The 25150-nt window shown below is 42.9% G+C and overlaps 1 protein-coding gene across 1 annotated transcript; it reads left to right on the forward strand.

Annotated features, from left to right (window-relative positions):
* The first annotated feature begins 17062 nt into the window (after positions 1 to 17062).
* Positions 17063 to 25019, forward strand: errfi1b (ERBB receptor feedback inhibitor 1b). Its single transcript, XM_030734656.1, has 4 exons — positions 17063 to 17236; positions 21027 to 21185; positions 21877 to 21956; positions 22840 to 25019. Exons 2-4 carry the CDS (start codon positions 21139 to 21141, stop codon positions 23835 to 23837), a joined length of 1125 nt encoding a protein of 374 aa, XP_030590516.1. The 5' UTR covers positions 17063 to 17236; positions 21027 to 21138; the 3' UTR covers positions 23838 to 25019.
* Positions 25020 to 25150: the final 131 nt, after the last annotated feature.

Below are 25150 nucleotides of genomic sequence, written 5' to 3' on the forward strand. Positions count from 1 at the left end.
AACACATTGAAGTTATAAATAAACCTGAATTTTAAGCAATGAAAATATTCAGACACATGCAAGATTGCCTCAACTGTTGAAGATATCCAAGCACTGAATGTTGTCCCAAATTTGATATTGGAGCATTTAAGGAGGAAAGACAATGTGACTTTGAGTACAGCAGGATGGTTTACCTGGCATTTAAGGCTCCAGTACATTTGGTCACCAGGCTAGAAATTTTAATTTGAATGTCCAGAAGCTCCTGGATAAGATAACACAGAGTTAATAATGTACAGTATCAAGATCTGAGCACTTTAATATCCCTTCATTGGTTGTCACATTAAAACACCTCCACCATCAACAGTCAACACTCTTTTTAAGAAAGTAGTAATAGCAGCATCAGTGTGGCTACTTTCAGCAGTAAACTCCACATTTCAGACCACAGGCCAGTACTACAGTGCAGGATTTCACGTTATCCAGGTAATTTCAGGGTTAACCCTAGGTTTTCTGTACTGCCAAGGTGGTTCACTTCTTACCAGGATAGATTGCTATTAGAGATCAACAGGTATGAACCATTAACCAATCAGTACCCTGGAAAATAGCATCACCATTCCCAGAAGATCCCTCGGACTTCTGTGTGGATAGAAGGTCTGAAGGTTTTCAGAAGCATTTAATGTCTTTGTGTTTCCCTGATGAATACCAGTAATAAATACAGATTCTTCTCCACAATTTTATTCTTTGATTTTATTTATTTATTTATTTTTGTTAGCTATTATTGTGATTTACGCCTTAATACATGATACTAAAACAGAGCACCTATTTGTACTTGTGGAGCTTGTATTAAATTTGTACAATTAGTAAGTTTACATCTGAATTTTATGTTTATATTTATTCTTTCTTGATTTATTCTCAGGGCATTAAATAACACCAGGACTGCAGCTGAAAGAACAAAACTTAAAATGCTCTTTTAAATATTAATTTTGTCATGGCCGGGGAGGAAATGGACGAGGAATGGCTGACACGAAGGACTCCAGAAGTCAGCGTAACATAAAAGGGATTTATTTCAACGGGGGAAAAAACAAATACAAAAACCGTGGAAGGGAGACGACGGGCAGACGCAGGGAACACAGGAACACAAGAACACAGGAATACAGGAACACACGGGCACACAACGTCACACGCAGGCACAATAACGTCAACGACGCAACAGAGAACAAAACAAAACTGAGGGCTTAAATACACACTGGGTAATCAGGGCAAGAGGAAACAGCAGGGAACAACAGGTGAGGCAAATGAAACTAATTACACAGGGGAAGCAAAGCTGAACACAAAGCACAGGAAAACCAGACTGTCAAAATAAACAGGAAGTGACAAACCAAGGAACATACTGACTAAACACGGGGAACAGGCACAGACTCAGGACAGAGACGCAGACATATCACAACACTAGTAAATAAACTAACACAAAACGCGGGGCCAACGGCCCAGGACATGACAGTACCCCCCCTCAAAGGCCGGCTCCCGACGGCCAAAACCAGAAACAAAACCAGAGCAAAACACGGGGATGAGAAAACAAAAAACAACCGGACGAAACAAAAGGCGACGGCACAAGGCCGGAGAGCTCCAATGTCCAAAACAGGGGGTCAAAACAAGGAACAGTTCAGGAGCTATGACAAAACAAAAACAGCAGCCGGCAAGGGGAGAAAACAGTCCATAGTTCAGGGGAGCGTATGGGAAGGCCCAAAACAAAAAACACAGTTCAGGAGGCTGCAGAGGCCAAAGGCCACAAAGGAGAGTCCCAACGAGGGAGGCCGACCGCGCTCCCAGCGGCGGCGGCGACGACGAGGAGGAGTCACTGGAGGCCGACCGCGCTCCCAGCGGCGGCGGCGACGACGAGGAGGAGTCACTGGAGGCCGACCGCGCTCCCAGCGGCGGCGGCGACGCCGAGGAGGAGTCACTGGAGGCCGCCCGCGCTCCCAGCGGCGGCGGCGACGACGAGGAGGAGTCACTGGAGGCCGACCGCGCTCCCCGCGGCGGCGGCGGCGACGAGGAGGAGTCACTGGAGGCCGACCGCGCTCCCCGCGGCGGCGGCGGCGACGAGGAGGAGTCACTGGAGGCCGACCGCGCTCCCAGCGGCGGCGGCGGCGACGAGGAGGAGTCACTGGAGGCCGACCGCGCTCCCAGCGGCGGCGGGGACGGGGAGCAGACACTGGAGGCCGACCGCGGGGCGTGCGGCGGCGGGGACGGGGAGCAGACACTGGAGGCCGACCGCGGGGCATGCGGCGGCGGAGAAGGGCGACCCCGGGCTCTGGTGGGGAACCCTCGGGTGACGTGGAGCGCTCGGACTGAGCAGAGACCCCCACCGGCTCGGACTGAGCGGGACCCCCTGGCTCGGAGCGCTCGGACTGAGCGGAGACCCCCATCGGCTCGGACTGAGCGGGACCCTCTGGCGCGGAGCGCTCGGACTGAGCGGGACCCCCTGGCTCGGACTGAGCGGAGACCCCCATCGGCTCGGACTGAGCGGAGACCCCCATCGGCTCGGACTGAGCGGAGACCCCCATCGGCTCGGACTGAGCGGGACCCTCTGGCGCGGAGCGCTCGGACTGAGCGGAGACCCCCATCGGCTCGGACTGAGCGGGACCCCCTGGCTCGGACTGAGCGGAGACCCCCATCGGCTCGGACTGAGCGGGGCCCTCTGGCGCGGAGCGCTCGGACTGAGCGGAGACCCCCATCGGCTCGGAATGAGCGGAGACCCCCATCGGCTTGGAGTGAGCTGAGCCCATGGGCTGAACGGGGCCTACATAGTGAGGCACCGGATGCGTAGGCTGGGACCGCGGAACAGGGCACACTGCTGCTTTATTGAGCAGCAGGGGCTGCTCGAGGAATAGCCGAGGTGCAGGGGACTGCGTGGAAGCAGGCCGGGAGACGACTGGCTGCGTGGAAGCAGGCCGGGAGACGACTGGCTGCGTGGAAGCAGGCCGGGAGACGACTGGCTGCGTGGAAGCAGGCCGGGAGACGACTGGCTGCGTGGAAGCAGGCCGGGAGACGACTGGCTGCGTGGAAGCAGGCCGGGAGACGACTGGCTGCGTGGAAGCAGGCCGGGAGACGACTGGCTGCGTGGAAGCAGGCCAGGAACTAGCTGACACTGGGGACCGAGGAAGAGCTACTGGAACTGACTGAGAGTGGAGTGGACAGGGAGCGACAGGGGCTGGGGCTGACTGAGTGCTAGGGGGAGCGAGACAGCGCTGCTGGCTGCGTGGGAGCAGCCTGAGGGCTAGGGAGATCTGGCTGCGTGGAAACAGAGAGGTGAGAGCTAGCTGACACTGGGGCCTGAGAGGGAGCTGACTGAGAGGGCACTAAAACAGCTGACACGGGGAACCGAGGGAGAGCGACTGGAGCTAGTGCTGACTGAAGGCGAGAGAGAGCGACTGGAGCTAGAGCTGACTGAAGGCGAGAGAGAGCGACTGGAGCTAGAGCTGACTGAGACCCTGCTGCTGCAGCTAACACAGAAAACCGATGCGAAGGCTTGGACCTGGCTGCCCCCACCCGCGGAACAGGTACGGGTGCAGAGGTCAGCCCGTCCGTGGCTGCCCCCACCCGCGGAACAGGTACGGGTGCAGAGGTCAGCCCGTCCGTGGCTGCCCCCACCCGCGGAACAGGTACGGGTGCAGAGGTCAGCCCGTCCGTGGCTGCCCCCACCCGCGGAACAGGTACGGGTGCAGGGGAAGCTGGAGCTAAGGGAGCTGGAGCAGGGTGAGCAGAGGGAGCTGGAGCTAACTGAGGGGTCTGGGACTGCGACTGAGGGGGAGCTGGAGCTACAGCTGACTGGGAACACTGCGACTGAGGGGGAGCTGGAGCTACAGCTGACTGGGAACACTGCGACTGAGGGGGAGCTGGAGCTACAGCTGACTGGGAACACTGCGACTGAGGGGGAGCTGGAGCTACAGCTGACTGGGAACACTGGGAAGAAGCTAAGGGAACTGACAGGAGTGGCTGAGAGGCTGCAGCAGTGGTCTGTGGTGCTGGCTGTAGGTGAAGGGTGGTGATTACAAAGTCTTTCACTAACCCGTGCAAGGAGTCCAACAGCCAAGGGAAACTGGCAATCAGGTCTTGAAGCCTGGTGGTGATGGCTTCCTGTTCCTCCTTACACGGGTCAGATAACAAGTCCAAGCATAATCGGTCCACTCTTCGGATCAGAATTTTCCTGCTCTCCTCTGAGAGGGAGGAAGCAGCAGAGTACATGACGGGCTGAAGTTGCTCTTTCTGCTCCCGCGGCGATTCTCTCTGATGCTGCCGGGAGCTTGGTCTTCCTCCGTCAGCAGCAGGCAGTGGTGACGCGGAAGTGGTGGGAGGCCAAGGACCCCTGTGACCCAGGAATCGGAAAAATGACTCCTCTGGAGTCATTCCGGGCGCCGGCTCCAGGAAAACGTCTCTCCGCTTCCTCCGGTATCTCGTCCTCCGTGGCTGCGGCGACTGCTGAGAAAAGGAGGGACCAGCAAGCGGAGTGACAGGTGAGGGAGCGGCCGGCGCCAAAAACAGTCCGCCCACGCGGCAGACCTGCGGTTTAGGCGGGGGCGGTGAGCGGCGTCGCCGGGGACCGTTCAAAAAAGCTGGTCCCCCCAGCGCCAGGCGAGTGCCGTTGTAGCAGCCGGAGCTTGCAGGGTCTTTAGTTTGGTTGCGTCGTTCTGTCATGGCCGGGGAGGAAATGGACGAGGAATGGCTGACACGAAGGACTCCAGAAGTCAGCGTAACATAAAAGGGATTTATTTCAACGGGGGAAAAAACAAATACAAAAACCGTGGAAGGGAGACGACGGGCAGACGCAGGGAACACAGGAACACAAGAACACAGGAATACAGGAACACACGGACACACAACGTCACACGCAGGCACAATAACGTCAACGACGCAACAGAGAACAAAACAAAACTGAGGGCTTAAATACACACTGGGTAATCAGGGCAAGAGGAAACAGCAGGGAACAACAGGTGAGGCAAATGAAACTAATTACACAGGGGAGGCAAAGCTGAACACAAAGCACAGGAAAACCAGACTGTCAAAATAAACAGGAAGTGACAAACCAAGGAACATACTGACTAAACACGGGGAACAGGCACAGACTCAGGACAGAGACGCAGACATATCACAACACTAGGAAATAAACTAACACAAAACGCTGGGCCAACGGCCCAGGACATGACAAATTTAATGAAATCCTTATTATAATCCATCAGATTTTTCTCTGTCTTCAAGATAGAGCTGTGATATTAATAAGTCTGTTAACTCATTATAATCCATCAGATTTTTCTCTGTCTTCAAGATAGAGCTGTGATATTAATAAGTCTGTTAACTCAAACAGCATTTTTGCTGGCTTTCTTTCCTGGCTTCAAATGAGCTAAACTTCATTACAGACGTTCATGCAGTGCTTTTATTACTACTGTAGAGCACTTTTTTCTCTCACACACACATGCCACACATGCCACTGCTTTGTCTGCAGCAGCTATGTTGCTTTGTGCATTTAAACTCTTCATATTTTGCCCATAGTATAGTTTTATATTCCTTTGAAAAATCGACTGCCCTGATGCCAGGACACTTGCATGATTGTGACTGGTCAAATGCTGCCAACCCCACTCTTCACATGTGAACATGGAGGGGAAACCCTGCGTTAACTTTGCAAGTTGGTAACTAGCTTTGCGTGACTCTATTGCTGATCTTAGGATAAGTGAATCCAGATAACGAAGAGATATTCTGGGTATGTTGCACTCGCTTTGAAGTACAGGGCATGGACAATGTTACAGTAAGTGAACTCACCTTTTCCAGCAGAGATTTAACATGTAGGAACTGTTTCTTCTCCGTCTGTAGTGTGCACAGCTCCTCCCTCAACTCACCATTCCTGGTTATCAGGGTATTTAAGCATTGGCAAGCCTAAAGATAAAACATACCTCGGTGTTTGTTTTTCATAGTACTGCAACATGAATAACAAGCACAGCAGAGATCAAACTTTAAAAAGAAGAAAAACACAATGAAACTGAAAGTAAAGCAGATTTTCTGTGCAACACTAACCCTTAAAAGTTTGTTTTCTATATGCTGCATATTTTTTAGTAACTTGCTATTATCAGACGTGTCAGATGTGGTTCCCCTGATAGTCCTCTGTTCTCCCAACTTCCTCTCCCATTCAAGGATCTGTCAACAAGCAGTGTCAATTTTACTAAGAAAACTGGAAGCAAATGTGCATTCAAAGGGAAAACAGAAGTCATCTGATATTTCAAAGATGCCAGTTTGGCTTTGTCAGCCTTCAGCTCTCCATGGACTCCAGCTCCACAAGCCAACATGGAAGTGAGGTCTCAAACAACACAAGCTTCTGTCTTAGGGTTAAAATAATTCTGGAATACTTTGGGACTGCGTGAAAGCTCTTTATGTCTCTGGAGTTCTTGTCTGGAGTTCTTGTCTGATGACACAGAGACAGATACAAACATACACATCTGGAAAAAGCAGCAAAAGATTTACAAAAGTCAAAATTTACACTTCAGGCTTTTTTTTTTTTACTATGAACAAACAAAAGGCTCTATAACTGATAGGTTTTGCTAAATGTTTATTTAACTCAATATATGAAATCTGTTTCTATTATATTTAAGATCTTTATATGGGCTGAAAAAAAATAATCCAGAATTCTACACACTATAGTTTGGATTTAATTTGGATTTAATAGTCTTTTGTGGGGGTCTGTCTGAGTTTAGAATTTTGTGAAAGTCACATGATGAGGATATGAAGAGCTGCGCAACTTATTAAAATCCACAAACTGACTTCTGACTGAAGATCGTCGCACCTTCACGGTGCATTTTCTTTCTGTCTCGACTCTGAGGAAGAACATTAATATTACCACAATGCTAAGATACAGTCATGAAAAATAAAGTAATCACAGGACTCTATGTAGTTATGTGAAAAACTATAGCCTTAATACTAGGAATTTGTAAGATAAGTAGCAGCCAGATGCTGTTAATCAAATGCACCTCATTACTTTTTCATTACATGCACATTCACGCCTATGGGCAATTTAGAATCACCAGTTAACCTAACCCCAGTACCTGCATGCCTTTAGACTGTGGGAGGAAACCAGAGTACTCAGAGAAAACCCACATGAACATGGGGAGAACATGCAAACTCCACACAGAAAAGCCCAGGCCAAGGTGGATTCAAACCCAGACCTTCTAGCTGTGAGGCAACAGTGCTATCCACCACACCCGATGATTCGGGCTTGTTTTGCAGCCACAGGACCTGGGCACTTTGCAGTCAACCAAGGTGACCATGAACTCCTCTTTATACCAGAGTATTCCAGAGTCAAATGTGAAGCCATCTTTCTGACAGCTAAAGCGCTGATGAAATTGGGTCATGCACCAGGACAATAACCTTAACAACAGCAGCAAATCTACAACAGAATGGCTGAAAAGGAAACAAGGTGTTCCAGTGACGCAGTCGAAGTCCAAACTGATGTGACTTAAAGGCAAACTCGAAATAAAAGTTAAAAGGTTTATTTACAATGACGCAAAGGCGAACAAACAGGTGAGGTGACAACACAGAGTAGTAGCAAGCAAACAAGCAGTCAAGGAGCCAACTTCACTAACTGCCTCCAGATTACCAATCAGCCAGTCAGGTCTTCCTTCCTCTTAAATTGCACACAGCAAACCAGATGATTACTAATAGGTGAGTTCATTAATCCCAGGTGTGCAGGACTGCAGGCCGGGAGTGGAGGTAGGACCCGCCCCTGAAACACAAGGTGTGGTTAACTCAAGCACCCATGCTCACACATATAGATGGAGGGAGAGGAGTGAATGGGTGAGCCTGCATAAGAGGACTGGAAGACCATGATACACAGAGCTTAATCGAGCTTAAGAGAGCCCACAAATTTATATGAACTGAAGCACCGTTGTAAAATTTCACCAAAAATATATGAGAGACTGATAAAGTCATACAGAAAATAAGTACTTCACGTTATTGCTGTTAAAGGTGGTTCTACAAGCTACTGAATCATTGGATTCATTTAGTTTTTCATAGACCTGCATAGAGTCACTGTATGTAATTAAACATTACCAAGCTAGCAATAGATAACCAATGTTTGGTTATGGAAACATACTTCAAAACTGATATAATAGATTGTTTTCATATCCATATTTAAATGCAAAATTCTGAACATTTTTGGAAGTTACCAACTGGGAAAGTTGGTCAAATCAAATAACACTGAAAATATATTTGTCACTTGGCAACACTTGAGTTTGTCCTGCAGCAGTTAATTAATTGGGTAATAATTGACTTGTAAACAATCTACATTTTAAAAAGCTGTCTATAATGCTTGTTTTGAAGCGTGGTTACAATAGGCTGGGGGTGTACATTAATACAACCTTTATATCCCAAAATTTAATAATGTGCTTATATTAAGGCCATAGTAGCTTTAGGAATTGCTAAAAAAAGTACAATAAACCACACAGAAATTGAAAATATTATATCATATCATATTATCATATTTTTCTAGATACAAAGATTTCATAGCTATATCTCTCAAAATTGTAAATCAAAAAGGTTGCACAAAAGCCTTTCAAACCACAGAAATTTTATTCTGAGTGTATTCAGAACTTCAGTTATGAGATACACAAATTTTTAAAAGCTGTAGGAAAAATACAAATAAAATGCATATAGTGCACAATTTGCAAAAAGACAGCATGTGCATCACAATAAATTATTTGTCCCAGGAACTTATATACTAAAAATCACAAAGTCAAACTATTTTTCAATAGCACCAGTGGAGCCAGCATAGGCCTTGGAGGAAAAAAAAACTTGAATTCCCAGGAAAATTACATCACTTCCTATTGTCACTGTAAGTGGCTTGCATGAGAACCACATGCTAGTCCACGCTGACGACATGATGGCGAATATTCCAACCTAGGAAGTGCCATGAGCAGCTGATTATAAAACACCAGGATTATAATGTTTATGTTGTATAAGCTTTTTACTTGATTTCTGCAAACCCATTAGGGGAAGAAAACAGTCCCCTGGGACACACTGAATGCATCATATCATCAAAAAAATAAAATAACGGCCTAAGTCATTTTTTCAGGCTTTTTGGAAAAGACAAAAAACTGAACCAAACATTGAAAATATGATGATTTAGACAAAGATAAAACTTTTGTCAAAAAATTACATAGGCAATTATTTTAAGAAGGTGACAATATGTAAGTGTAGCTCCTCTGGTGTTACATGCAAAAAAATATATTACTTTATTTTATTTCGTTGCAATTTTACCGGCATTTAAAAACCGATACAGAAATAGAAGCAAGGGCACTCCCATCATAAAGGGCAAAAGACAGTACTGCCACATACTGAGATATCAGATTACATTAGATTCAACTTTATTATCACTGTACACAAGTATACAATGAAAAGTAAGTTCCAGAACACTCACCCAAGGGAGACAGGTGTCTGCGGTCATGCAGCTGTTACACCATATATAATGGCAGCTAGGTTCCACCACAAAAAAAATTAAACAAATAAATAAATAAAAACTGCCAGGCAGGTCTAAGTCAAAGTTTCAAGGTACATACCTCAAAATTTCCACTTACTAAGTATCTTGAAATTTCTAGTCATTACTTTGAAATTTCAAGGTTCATAATTCAAAGTTTCAAGTTTTTAATTTGAAATTTCAATATACATAATTCGAAGTTTCAGATTATTCATTTGAAATTTCGAGATACTAAGCCAAAATTTTGACTTACACACCTAAAAGTTGGCAGAACCAAGCCTCCACAGAAGAGTCTCAGCTAATATATTAACCCCTTAACTGGCAGCAAAAAAATCACCTGACAAAAACTACATAACGCATTCTGGTTATTATTGGCTCTGAACAACCCATTTCATAGCCTATTAATCGGCTGCGTCTGGTCCGCGGGCCGAATGAAGTGCATTTATATGGCAGGCTAGACCCGCCCATTTTGACTGACACCTCATTCGGCCAATCATGTTAAGAAATGGGTTTCCCAGAGCCAATAATACTCAGAGGGCGTCACGTAGCTTTGTCAGGTGATTTGGTGCAGCCAGTTACATGATTGGCCGAATGACGTGTCAATAAAAATGGGAGGGTCTAGCCTGCCATAAAAGGGACTACAAACGGCCCGTCACCGGGCCCTTGCCAGTTAAGGGGCTACAGAAAAACATATATATATATATATATATATATATATATATATAAAAACATAATCTTTTCTTAAGGTTAAGTTCTTAATCTTAATAAGAACTGGGGGAGTTGTGTAATGTTTTCCCCTGCTCGTCTGTAGTGTCCTGTAGCTGTTTAGCTTTAGTCAAAGCAGTTAAGTGACTAACACTAATTACTACTGCCAGTAGTATATATATGCAAGTGAAAACAAGCTTGTTTTACATAATGAGAAATGGATTAAATGCATGAAGTTTTGCTCTGTTCGTGACAGGTAAAGGATGTAACAAAATAAGGCTTGTTTTTGGTAATAGCAGTTTTTCTTTCTTTAATTCCAAACTAGCTAGCATGTTGCTACACAACCTGCTAAACATCAACTATTAGTTACATCAGGAGACATGAAAATAACAAAATTTAAGCAAATAATTCAAACGTAACAAAATAACTAAGTTTTACACAATAAATTGCTACTTTTGCCATGGTAAAAAAAAAAAATCATAATCATTATTATAACAAGACAGTGAGTAAAGTAAACTAAAGAGATACATGCTAGGAAATTACCTTAACACAACTCCCCCATATTTCAGTTAACTGTGATAATAACTGGAATACTAATTTTAGCTGAGAAAAAACAAGCTGGAAACAAAAGGTACTCACCAAAAAGATAAGCAGCCACTCCTCAGAGTAACTGAAAGTTGAGCAACACAGTATTAGTCAACCAAAATGTGACAGCAATCTTTCATAAAACGAAAAAGCAATGTGAGCAGACCAGTTGAAAACAATTCTTATAGAGAAATTCATTACCACACTTTTATCCTGACTGCCTGTCATGATCCCAGGTCTGACTGTGAGGTTTTGAACTTCTAAGGTTACATTCTTCATTTGTTAGTTCATATTTTTGATTATTGATCCATCTATTCTTGAGCATCTTTGAAACCTTTAGTTCTTGATATAGTTTAGTCTTAGTTTTGAAAAAGTTAATTGGACTCTTTATGCTTTTGTGTGTGTTTGTTTGCTTATTGTTTGTTTTTTATTCACAGATTAAATATTTTCAGACTTCAACCTGCATTAAATGTGCGCTTTGAGTTTCTCCATCCTGCATTTCTGTCCAAATTCCACAATACCTGATGTTGACAGACTGCCTGATAAGAATACCTTAAGGCATACCCCGACTTTATCTACTTTAATTTGGACCCTTATTTACAAAATGAACACAATGTTCTTGAAGGTGAGTATAAAATAGGGACTAAGGAGATGAGTTCATTAAGAGAATCTTTATTGATGTAATAAGGAGGAGGACTTGTTTTTGCAGCCACTGGAGTCAGCCCTTGACAGCAGTTAGAAAGCACGCAGGTTTGAGGCTCCTTTTATTTATTTGTAATACTATCTAAGATTGCTCCAAAAGTAGGTAAAATAGTCCTCCAGTTGTTAATAGGAAACCATATTCCATTATGGAGGGAGGTGTCCTTAATCACCCCCTCAATGCAATAATGTCAACAACAGCATGCCAGTCCTGGATCTTGCAACACATCCAGGATGAGTAATTCTGGAGCACGTCCCATAGTCCGTACTCCCAGTGGATCACATTGTGTTCATGGCAGTTGTAAGACTGGCAGTGGTAAGAAGGGTGTGTAGAGAGAACTCAAGAGATGACGACATGCTTGAATCACATAAAAACTTTGACCCGGTGCCAGAACTGGATTACAGCAGCGGTGTGATCGGCACTCCTTCGAGTAAAACCTCATTTTCCATTTGATGTAATCTGCTTTCTTTGACCAGTTTCTGAAAACCAAGAATTTTCTTAAGAATGAAGCCTTTATTCGTACTTCTCATAGTATTACATACTTCATACTTCTCTTTTTCACTGTGACACTGATAACCTGGTGTTCTGGTCTTAGTCAGGATATCAGGTCCTCAAAGGCACAGGGTGGACACACACACACACACACTCAAAATACCACATAGGCTGGCGACGTGCTCCTGGAGACAAGTTTGCAAACTGAGTCAGCAGCTGTATTTCTGAATGACTCAACCAGTCCACCACAGAGCCCTTTCGTTTCTCAGAGCCCCGCCTTCAACCCTGCCTAACACACAGGCATGCACTGAATATGTTTAACACTAGTGCTTACTTCACTACAGCATCACTTCCTCGCACATTACCAGGGTAATGTGGCAAATAGCCAGAAGCAATATTGGAATTAATTTCCAAGGAGATAATTCAACTCAGTGATCAATATTAACAGACAATATTTTGTTTATTGTTCCATTTCTTAAGGCTATGTCTTTTTTTCCCCCTCATTGTTGCTGCAAGCAGCCCCCCCTAACCCCCGCCACATTAATGGCATATACTGATGACATGTTGTGACGAGTGAGGTGGTGAATTAGCTGCAGAGCTAATAATCCTATGATCCTCCGAGTCATTTACTGTATGAATCAGTCAGGTTTCCAGGAAGAGACTCCTACATCTGCTTTGACTGTTTTTGAATTCCTGCTTGGAGAGCTGTTGCGACCTAACAATGTTTTTTGCCCCCTTACACGGCAGGCATCTGTGAACAAGGAAGTGGAGGAGGAAAGCAAGAAAGGGGGAGTAATAAAATGTAAAACATGGTGCAGCCTGGCTCTGTGACTCAACAGGAAATGATGGAGTGAGCGTAAGTAAGGTGAAAGAAGAATGGGAGGAGGGCTGAGTGGGAGGAGAGATACTGTGAGGAGGAAAAAGGAAAACTGCCTTAGGACTCCAAGTTATTTTGTGGGAAGAGACAGACTATAAGAGAGCATACCATGCCTTTCTGGGGAGAACTGTGGGTTGTGTACGTACACCATTTCTCAGGCTGCTACTCAATGTAGCCATGACGTGGACACACACTAAATAATCAGAACAACAATTTTACCAAACTTGACTCATTTCCACTGTCCCTCCTAAAGAAGACCCTGGATGACGTGGTTATTCAAAAAGACTTTGACCTCAGAACAGGTTGCGAAAACTGTGCAAACAGTCAAATATTGACAACGCCTGCATGTCTCATCTCTTTATCCAAAATGTCCATTTCCTGGTTAGCCATCTTGCGTTGAGGCTAGCAAATGATATTTTCCACTTCTGCAAAAGTGTGATTTATGCAGAAAGTTGCTACCAGTGTGCAAAAATTAAAAACAGTGCAAGAGACGATTTATATTCTTTTTATCTCGATTCGACGCAGAGCCTCCTCTCACCTTCTGTTATCCATTTCTTATTTCAACTGAAACTCTTAATGAACTGGAGATGGACTTCACAGGGCTGCGGAAGTCCTCCTGCTGGGTTTGCAGACCCTCTGCCCACACTGGGGCCTGATGTTACGCGTAGGAAAGCTGGCCAAGCCTCCAGTTCAGTATCCCGGGCAAAGAATCGCTCTTTTTTTGCTCTGAGCTCTGCCATTCATTGAAACTGTCAGCATGAAATCAGATGTCTCAGGGCTTAAATTATTTTGCTGCTTCCTCCGTCAGTTCGCCTTCTGACTGTGCTTTGTTTTTCTCTGCTGGCACCCTGGGAAAAGTTATGTTGCTTTATTGTTTTTTTTTCCAGAAATCTCTTCATTTATGCGTGTGTGTGTGTGTGTGTGTGTGTGTGTGTGTGTGTGTGTGTGTGTGTGTGTGTGTGTGTGTGTGTGTGTGTGTGTGTGTTTTCGCTCTATTCATTTCCTTGTAGCTACATTTTATTCACAGGAAACAGTCTGTAACACTGCTATTAATATAAAAAAACAAGCAATTGACAATCACATTAGATTTCACAGAAATCTTTGTGCACGTCCAGATTTATCCAACAGTAAAAGGTAGCAGAAACATCATTCTTCAGTCTGCCCTCCTCTTCCTCCCGATGACTGTTGCTTCTTTGATAACTGAGCTATGATGAGGTCAAAGGCTGTGGTGGTGAGCCCACTCAGACATTTGAGGAGCCCAGTTCCCAACTTGTCAGATCTAGCCATAAAGCCATTAAAATAAAAAAAAGACTGGGCACAGGGTGCATGTGCTTCAAATCACATGTAGCCCTGCAGACAGTAGCACCACATCCAGAACCTAATCACAGTCTGTCTACTTTGAAGTACAGCATCAAACAAAAATGTTCCAAGTCAGACTCAAGGAAGTAGTGGGTGTCAAGAAAGGGGTGCAGTGGACTCGATCTGAGAATTTCATAAGAATTTCTCTGGTTTTTCTCAATTACTGCAACTTGAACCCAGAGTTGGATGACGACATCCTTTGATTCAGTTCCGGCAACCCACTGAACAGTTTACTCATCACTGAACCAGCTTGGTTTTTAACTTTTTACATATGTAGCAGCAACAAGTGGGCATTTCTTTTATGTAATCACATATTTAAAGCACATAGCTCATAAATATGGCCACCATATGTGTCTGCGGCTATTACAACCTCTAACACAGATTTGCTGATACAACAGCATTACGCTGAAAAGGAATGTGAAACCTAAACACAAGACGGGTCGACCGCGACTTTGAAAACAGCAGCCTGTAGCGGCGCTCTAATTGCTATTACATGTTTGTACGCAGCTGGTTCCTCTATAAGAGAATTCCCTGTGTCACCGTGTCAGCACATCAACCTACACAAATGTATTTACCATAGAAAACATATGTTAACACCCACCTACTTAATTTCCTTTTCCAACTTGAAACACCGTTAAGTGGGTGCTGCACAGACATTTATTATCTTAGTTTTCTAATCTCAGAGAGATGGGAAACTGATACAGCAGTTTAATATATCCACAGCTGTTGATGGTGCTGCATTATGATCTTGTACTTTTTATTCATTCTTGGATTAATCCTGTATGTTTTTCATTCCCATAATCAAATTAATGTTGTAAAAAAAACAAACAAACAACAACATCAGGCACAAAGCCTCATTTTTAATGTTGCAGCAGCAGCAGAGTGTTGTTTCAGAGCAATCTTCCACTTTTTTTTTTTTTTTAAAGAACATGGGTGTGTGTGTGTGTGTGTGTGGGGGGGGGGGGTTGCTACAGATGTGGAAGGTGGGCTTCTGACTGCACTGACAGCTGTGAGGGACGGAGGTCTCTCAGAGCAGGAAATGACTTGACCTCCCCTGTGGGAGACTGGCCCACCCTGACAAAAAACCCCACAGCTCTGAGCATCCTGGGTCACCACAAGCACCCACAGAGGACTCCAAAGCAAGAGCAGAGCTGCTGGTAAAAATGGCAAAAACTTGCATCATCGTCTTTACACAATTTAATAAAAAAGTACTGGATTAAGACTTTTAAAGGGACTGCATTTGGTATATATAGTTTTATATAGTTAGCCTTACATACAGTGCAAGAAAAAGCCTGACATGGGTTTACTGCAGAATAACAATGGAGTAACATTGTTCCACCTCTGTGTCATTCTGAAAGCACATGCACTACATGCACATTCACTTCATTGCACAACATAAAGTTGATACATAACGGCTTATTTGTTAAAAGTATTCCTTTAAGTAAATAAGTTACGTTGGAGGGAGAGGGACGTTGATGATTGCAGCAATGCAAGCATATTACATGTGGTGTATTTATTTTATGGGTTTGGGATTTGCAATGGTTATATAGGTATAAGGCACTCCTTGATGCACGTATGACTGTATGTGGGCTTTATTGGAGTATTACAAGCAGTGGAAGAACTGAACAATGGACAACAGAGCAAGAAAGGTTACAGGGTCATTGGCTTCCAATTTTACGATGTGGTAATACACTTCACAATATTTAATGGGTTGTTTTGCCTAAAGATTTATTTGTGCTGTTAAAGATCAGATGGCAGTCTAGGGGAAGACTGTAAGCCCAGTGTGGTCTGGACCCTGTGGTCAAAACAAGAATAGCCTGCACTCACTTCCCTGTTATTTTCTGGTAAATGGTTTCCTGTATTGTCCTTCTGCCTCTCTCAGTGTGGGTGAGCACAAACACAGACAGTCAACTCTTTTGTGACATGCAGGCTTCAAAACAAGTCCTCATCCACCATGTCTGGTCTGCCAATCTAGTACTTGTACCTCTTTATCAGTCCTATATTGTACACACGCCAATATCCACCCACACACTTTCTGACTCCCACACAAGTCAGACCGCAATTGCTTGAAATGCAATTTCCTGTACGCACATTACACAGAACAAATAAAATAATCCTAATTTTGATTCTGGAAGACATTTTTGCTTTTTGACCTGCTGAGACTCAGTGTGGGGTAAACGATGTGTTAAAACGGGAAAACTGTCTTTATTGTGTATGGAAAAAAAAAATCACATGCCTATAGTTTTGAGCATAGAGCTTTTGTTAAAAGTTGAGCTGTAGAGCTAGAGATTTTCAGTTGCACTGACAGTAACCAGAAAAAAATCCCACCAAAAGGTTGACAACATATAGTCTTATTTACGGTGCTGCTGATGGGAGAATTCAGGCAAGTAAAAGTATCGAGTGGAGTATAGAGTATAGAGTGGATAGTAAAGGTTATTGTGCTGAATGACTCCTTTGTTGTGAATTACTGCTGTCATAGTGTACAAGCAGCATTTTAATGTTGCTTCTGGTCAACGGGAATCGATTTGAAATTTGATCGAGAACAAATCATATTTTACAAAATTATCATGTGTATCTAAAACTGTAATCTGCAAAGTAACTAAAGACTATAGTTATCAGTTACATTTAATAGATTAAAAATAAGTCGGGCAGAAGTTGGTTCTAAATACATACTAAAAATAAATAATATAATATAAAAATTTCTCTTTGTGGGGGGTTTGTGAAGTATTTAGCGCATTTCCTAATAGTGTGATTTTTGCAGGCATTTTTCCCCTTTAAGGCAGCCCTGGGTGGAGTTACAGTAACGTGTTCTGGGTGTTGAGTTCGTTTATAAGGAGATGTGGAAATCCGCGTCACTCTGACAAAATGAGTTTCACCTCCCTGTGTTGTTACCAGAGGAGGGTTGATGCACATGGATCAGGTTTGACTGACAGACTGGATTCTAGCCTCACACAGATCATTTCTCGCTTGGGACTGAGGGCGATCGATCGAAGCCAGCTTTACGTGACGGATGAACAGCATTTTCATGGTGAGACTAATTAAGTTTTCCTAAAAGTTTTTCTTTGCCTCTCCATAAACGGGACGGTCAGGCACCTGTGTTGTATGTGATGTGAATGTTACTTTGTTACTATGTAACAGATTGTTTTCCTCGACGTCACTAAAAAACAAACAAGCAAAAAAAAAAAAAAAAGAAAAAAAAAGACCGATGTTAGAAATCACGTCAGTTTTTTCTCTGAGTAGATTCTGTATAGTTGGACTGTGTGTAGACTGATTCAACTCGTCTATCTGGGATTTTGTACAAATAATATTTGTCTGAGTAACCCAGCTAGAGGAAGTTATTTATCTACCGGGACGCGCTGTCCTTCTGACCCGCTGAGGGATTTCGCTCTCGTCCGCCGAGGGAAGTCACGTCGAGGCGGGATGGGTCTTGGACTGCCTGACCCTTCCACTCTCAGCCACTAGTGGGCGATAAAGAGTGAGACAGTAATCCTAATCAGGCCTGTCTGTCTACTAAAAAAATATTTATCGCTTCACCTCCATCGGGTCTCTTTCATGTGCTGCACCAAAACAAATGTCCAATAATAACCAAATCAGCAATTCAAAGTAAGTGTCCGATGTCTTCATATAAGTCAAATGAGTGAGGTACAATTAGTTTACAACTGTCATTCACTAAGTATCAACATTTCTGTGACTTCCTGGACAACTTCAATACTATCATGTAATATAGATGACATTACAGATTACATTTAAACGTGCATGACCTTAGCGTTAAAGAGAAGGTGGAACAGTTGAGGCTGAGCTATCAAGCCCGGAGTGCAATAAAGAACAATAAAATAAAGTGACAATAAGAGTTATAAAAAGAAATTATAACAATCAAATAAACTATAAATATATGTTTATAAACTACATATATTGTGAAAATGTACATATGATGTATAACCAGGTGGGGTTGTGCTATTTTTCGAATATACAAAAATGAGAAAATCTTGACTTTCCGCACATTATCCACACTTAAGTTTATTAGCGGTACAGCAATTCAAACATGCACATAGACTATAAATTTGTGACTTCTACCTACCATATTGTCACATTTCACATATATCAAAATAAGAAAAAGCATTATATGCATGCTTATTTTTTATTTATTTGTAAGTAATGACAAGTACTAAAACTGCGTTTTATTTTTCATTTACAGGTAGTCACAAACAGTTCAAACAGTTGAAATGTCAGGATTTAATGAACTGCATCTGTTGTGCAACTGTCACATTTACAGCACGGGCTTCACTCATGTTGCCCGTTAAAAACCAGTACACAGAGAGCATGCTTTGGGCCTGGTTTGTTAGTACAATATAAATTTGAAACATTTGAATTTGCTTTAATAAAACTTCTCAGTTTAGATTAGTTTGGTGAAAAAACGTCTATCTGGGCTGCAGATCTTGTTGAAACTATTTCTCGCAGTGAATCAAATACTTTATTGTTTAGTTTTGTGGCCTTCAGTGTTGTATTTAGTCTCACAGCTTAGCACAGTGTAAGGACTTAATTGGTGTGTGTGTGTGTGTGTGGAAGGTGGAAACTTGATGCCATCAGGATAATCAATTCATCTGTAAAGGAGGCCTGGTCAGTGAATGGCTTATTGGCTGAAAAAAGCTGAGGTTGGGACTGCCAAGGACAACACACCAAGGCCCCTGCATGGACTAAACAAACTGTTTTCTTCAGCCTCTGGCTTGTCCTTCCAACTGTGCCAACACATGCAGTCCTCCCGCTGGGGACTTTTTGTGGCACAGACTCATACCTTGGCCGTGTCAGTTTGTCTCCATGGCGTATCTCTAGCCCTAACCTCATGGGAGAGTTTACTTGTATTTTCAGGCTTGCTTCGCTGTGCACCAAAGTGGCACAAAGGCCCATTCATGCCCGAGAGTGGGTCCATTCATGGCCACTGAGTAATTGCCGGTAGAATTCATAATTATTCTGTGTCTTCCATCGCCGAGGCTCACGGGTGGAAATGACGCCACAGTTGGTTGTTTTAAGGGTAGCATTAATATTCAAATACACACTTAAATCACTGTTTTGTTTGTAGTTGGGTTTCCTTTGCGTGCTCTGCATTGTTTGCTTCCCACTTCAACAGCAGCGTTTCGTGGACATGAAACAAAGCAGGTCTTTGAAGAATAAGATTGCTGTAATGGTAGAATGGAGACCTTGGATTGCCCTCCAGGCAGCGTAGTGCTTACATTTTAATGTGAAATGGGCCTGTTTATGTTACAGTATGTGTCCGTCTTATTGTATTTAGATTATAAATATTGTTTTCAAAGCAAGAAGAAAGAAACAAGTCTGTACAATGTGAGGGACAATTCATGGGCAGAACAAAGACTCAGAGGTATGTCACTGATACTTTGACACTTAGCTGCATCAGATCAGATTTGATTTGTCAGATGGTCTCTTTAACCTGATCTTTCACACTGAGAGTAAAAACCGCAAGAGCACGGTTGACGACATCATCATCTCCCACATAGAAGCAGGATGACCTTCACCTTACCCCAATACAAGTGTCCACCGCCCTGCGGTGACATCAGCTGGTGTCTGTCATGTCAGAACACTCATCATATATGAAGATATGTGTTACATGAAAATTTTAATCATCAATGTAGATGTTGTGATTGGTCTTTGTCCTTATTTCATTGCTTGTTTGACAGCTTTGCCTGTCTGCACAAAATTCTCTCTACCCTCAACCCCTTAAATTATTTTAACAGTTCCTTGTCAGTCACAGCGCGTTGTCTCTTAAATGCACTTTGTTCTCAGCCAGTAGGTTAACAAGATTAGGACTCGTGACCCTCAAACTGACTTTTCCTTTAAGTGTGTCCATGAGCGCGGCGCTTTGGTGGAGTTTGTTATTCAGCATCACAGGAATTCTACACAATTAGCCCCTGTTGTGAGGGCAGATACTGCAGTGTTTCACAGAGAGGAAAGCGGGTGAAGGAGTACTGTCGCCCTCCCACATCTGACCCAGAGGTTGTGCAATACCCTGCTCATCAGACCAATAGCTTTAAACTGGATACATATGAGGGCAGAGAGAGCAGACTGAAGCAATTTTCTTGGCTTTTGTTGTTACTGTTGTTTCTTCAAGGCTTCCCTAAAACATGCAAATTGTTGTTTATTGTACCTAATGGAAACTGGCATACATTCAACATATGAGCACTAACTTTTACACTAACATAACATAACCTTTTTGAGAAATGTTTGCACACAGGCTGGGATTGAATATAGCTGCGTGATGCTGCTTTTGCTTCATTGCATCTGTAATTTTACAAAAGGATTTTACACTGCTTTGAAACGCTGCAATGTGTATGATAAAACATATGAATGTGTGTCACAATTCTGCACACCTAAACACTAAAAATCAAAATTTTAATTTTAATTTTAAAGGTGCAGCACCAATGTTTTAAATGATATGTTACTCACCTGTGAGCCATCCAATTTAAAATACTCAGCTTTGTGTACAATTTTCATGAAGTAGTATTTGTATCAATGTTTTCGCCTGTCGGTAATATGCTGCATGCTTGTGCATGTGATTCCTGCGTCTTTGCATGTAGTTATCCTGTATTGTTTCCTGACCTTTGGCTTGCGTGGTAGGTTAAAAATATGTGGCTGGGTGTGATGGATGGGGCTGAGATCCAGATGTAACTCCTTACAGGCATTTTACACCAGCAAAGGTGAAATGCCCATAAGCAGGAAAGGGATGATGTAATGGAAAAACCAGATGTGAACCTACAGGATAACCAGATGAATGCCTGAACACTCAAATGTTGGTGTTTCTTCAACAGCTTACCCCTGGCTACAATGATGCTGTGATGGGTTTGATGGAGCTGACCTGTGTTGGAGCTTCAGATCAATATCAGACCGAGCTTTTTTTAAGAACACTATTTCCTCCACAACATGGCCGGGAGTCAGAATAATGTCTGGAGACAGCATGACCTGAACAGGTATACATAACACTACACAAGAATTAATACCAGTAAGAAAAATACATGAGCTCACACAACCTGTTATTATTATTATCTGCGAATCTGTGACAATCCTGTAAAACACTGTGTGTGTAATTTTGTGTGATTTGTATTTATTTACTATGTTGATTTTGTTTGATTAATCAAAGTCACAGACATAAATTAGTAAGTTCAGCAGCTCACGTCTGCATCCAAAAATAAATCTTTGGGATGTTATAAAAGATGAACAGCTGCAGCTTATTAAAGAGCTTCTGACATTTGCTCGCTTTCACTTCAAATGCAAATGATTCCCAAATTGTTTACACATGTGAGTGGTCAGAATCTTTTAAGCTGCATTCTTTGATCAGGTCAATTTGACTTAAATAGCCCCCAAAAAAACCAAAAACCCAAAAAAGGAAAACATATGAAAAGGGAGAAATGTTAGCATGAGCAACAGAGAAGGTACATTCAGTCAATGAAGAGAAAACAAAACACACAGAGAATCTGGCTCATAAAGGACACCCGGAAACTTGTTACTGTTTCATAACGCAAATAGAAAAAGGACAACAGAACGTATGTCCTGTTTGTTCAGCTTGTCTCATAATGACTGACTTATGACAGGTTATGCGCAGGAATGATTTACTCTCATGCACAGCTCTGTATGGATTTCTCAACCTCTCCTGCTTTGCAGAGTGTGCTTCGGCCTGAGTGCTGACGCAGAGCAAAACCTGAAGGAGCTTCAACAACAGCAAATGGCCAAGGAGTTCAACTGTGAGTCGTTTTCAGATATTAGTGTTACAAAACATTCATTTTAACAGGAAGAAAACTCCAGACTCAAAGCTGTTTCCTGACATAATTAGCTTGAATGCATGAAACTTATAGCTCCAAAGCTTTGAATTCATATTTCTCAGGAGCAGTACCAGTATTCATCTGCAATTAATATAAATTGTAGAAATGCTGAATTACATTTTTGGATGTCTATTTTTTTGTGTGTTGTTTTGAAATATTTAAAGAGTCTGAAGAGCTGTGTTTGCTAATATTGAATCACAGATTTTGTTATTGTAATTTCAGAATGAGGTTAAGTTATACACTTCTTTTATTAGAGGGAAAAAAAAACACAGTATATTCTTAGGCTTGTCTTTATAAGGCAAAGTTTTTAAGCTACTATGGAAGTGAGTTTGCCATCAATTCCAGAGGAGAGAGATTCCGGGGTGTAGGAGGAGGAGGGGAAGCTATCGCTCCCCAGTCACCAGCTGTTCCTGCAGTCTGGGGCATGTTGGATGTTTCCACAGAGAAGGTTATGGGAAGCTCAGTTAAGATTATGGCCTGCCCTGCAGATAATGGTGATTCCTGTGTTAATCAGGGTGTTGTGGCTGATGTTTGACGAAGAAGGCGATAGGTTAAGCCGTTGTTTTCAACATGTTTTTACTCCTGTTTCCTGTACAGTATCTTCTGTAAGTAAGGAGTTTTTTTTTTTATAAGGAGGTTGGGCAGCAAGTTGTTTTCCATGTTTCTTCCTCTGAGAGTTGTTTCTGCACTGAAGGAGACAACAGCGATAGCAAAGCCTTATATAACAATGTGTTTTCTGAGTATAAAAGGAAACAGCATTTTGTGACAGCTGTTTTAAGACATGATTCTTTTCCTTTTTTTCCAGCCAACCTCTCTCTCTCCCAGCCTCCATTTTACTCTGATTCCTGCCGCCTAGCATCTGATAACATACTGCTGCCCAGTGAGGGAGACCAGGTGGTCCCTTCTTCCCTGAGACAGACAGTGTTTGGGAGTGATCAGAGGGAGGCCAAACCCCTGCCACCTCTGCCAGACCCTGAGGAGCTTATGTCAGATGAAGCAGCTGATAATGAGGTTGAGTTCTTTACCAGTGACCGACGCCCCCTTTTGCCCAAAAGCTGCCCTAAGCCCATGTGCAGGAGCAGCAACAAAGACTTTGGCCAAGTAAATTATGCCTACCAAGAGAGTTCATTGAGGGCTGGAGATGCTGAGGTTGGCTCCATGGCTTTTTCTTGGCCAAGCAGAGAGGACCGACCAGCGTTTGGAGGAGGCAGGTTTGGAGCCAACATCTGGTCTCTTCGTCACCAGAGAGATGAAAACCACCCTGTGCTGTCAGCAGTTGGGGATACTTCTGAAGTCAAACAGCCAGACCACCACCTATCATCTAGAATCCAGTTTTCTTGCTCGGGTCCTATCGCTCAACCACCGTGGTCCACCAGCAAGCCACAAATCCCTCCACGTATCCCCATCCCACCGAAACCTGCTGCACTTTCAAAGACTGGGAATGATGAAGACAAGCCTCCCAAAATCCCTCCTAGGGTCCCTTTAGTCCCACCCTGCCCACCACGCACCCCAAGCCCTAAAAGTCTTCCAATCTATATCAACGGAGTGATGCCTGCCACTCAGAGTTTTGCTGCTAACCCAAAATATGTTAGTAAGGCATTACTGAGACAGCACAGTGACAGGGAGCCACCTGCAACCCAGTTTTCTCCCTGCATTGTTCCCATTTTGAAGGATGGCAGAAAGGCCAGCGCAACACACTACATCCTGCTGCCGCCGGGCCGACCTCCAAACGCAGAGAGACGAGAAAGACTCCTGAGTGAACCGGCTAAGGCAGGAAGCAGCAGCTTCTGGCAGAAAAGGTAGAAATCATCGCCATGTTTGAAACTAGATGGGTACAAAGTGGTGACTGACATCATTAATTACCATGTGATACATAACTGTACAGTGTGTGATAATATCTGCTCACATGTGTAATGTATTGTTATTTTCAGTGACTGATGTGTTTGGTGTAATATCCACGAGGTTTTTGACTGAACATTTTACCAATCAGTATTTTAGTGACGTCTCCTCCACTTCAACCACGAGGACATCATAATCATACAGTATTTTCACTAATAGAGAAGAGATATTTATTTTCTATGATCATTTGGCAGTTTGGGATAACTAAGATACTGCCGTTTTCTTACTGAAAAAATGTATCATCACTTGTGAATTTTTAAATCCAACTCATGTCACTAAAAACAGCCTTAGCTAATGCAATATATATCTTACAAGAGAGCGCATCTTTACAAATGTACAAGCTGGGCTTGTGCCAAACTGTTCCACGTCTTTTTTTTTTTTTTTATGACAGTGCTGCTTGAAAAGTATAATGTATTGATAGAGTTAATGTTTTCCCAAATGATTCTCAAATTTGGATTTCTAGTAATTTTGCAGATGAAGATGGCTGATGTTAAGACCACAACCCCAAGCTAATTCTGTAAGCATTTCAGTGCTTGCACTTGAATTAGCTAAATTTTGGCTCATATCACAAAGTTGATCTTTTCTTTGATTTACATCAAACTAGATGGTGACTGCAGAGTACCCACCATCTTCATTTAAAGCACCCAGTTGTTCATGTTATTCATTGTTTATTTAAAGCTACATTCTGAGCTTACCCACATTTAATTAGAAACTTTATTAACACCCACAGTCACACTTACACTGAAAGGTCTTTAAACATATGAAGAACAAGTCAAAGGTTTTACATGTTGAGTTTTTAAATAGAGCAGAAAATTATCAGCTGATCCTTATAAATAATTTTTAATGATGAAAATCTGGTGTACTTTTTTTTTTTTTTTTTACTGTGTGGGCATGGAAGTTATGTTACGTTTACACTGAGGTGCAGGCCCACGTTTACCTTTGTTACACCGACCTCTATGAAGTTCTCATGAAGGTTCTGTATCAGATTTGGCCCAAGCAATGGCTGTTTGTAAGTTCATAATTTTGTGTCAATTGTAAAAATTGTTTTTAATCTATTTATAGAAATAAATAACTTATTCATTCTAAGATTGGCTCATTGTCTTTCTTCACACTCAAACATAAGACACAGAAAGCTTTTTTTTTTTTTTAGGGTTTTTTTAGGCTGTTTTTAGTGACATGAGACAGAGGCAGATGATTCGCTGTGGCGACCCCTAAAG

The sequence above is a fragment of the Archocentrus centrarchus genome, chromosome 7, assembly GCF_007364275.1.
Source record: "Archocentrus centrarchus isolate MPI-CPG fArcCen1 chromosome 7, fArcCen1, whole genome shotgun sequence".
NCBI classification, from domain to species: domain Eukaryota; kingdom Metazoa; phylum Chordata; class Actinopteri; order Cichliformes; family Cichlidae; genus Archocentrus; species Archocentrus centrarchus.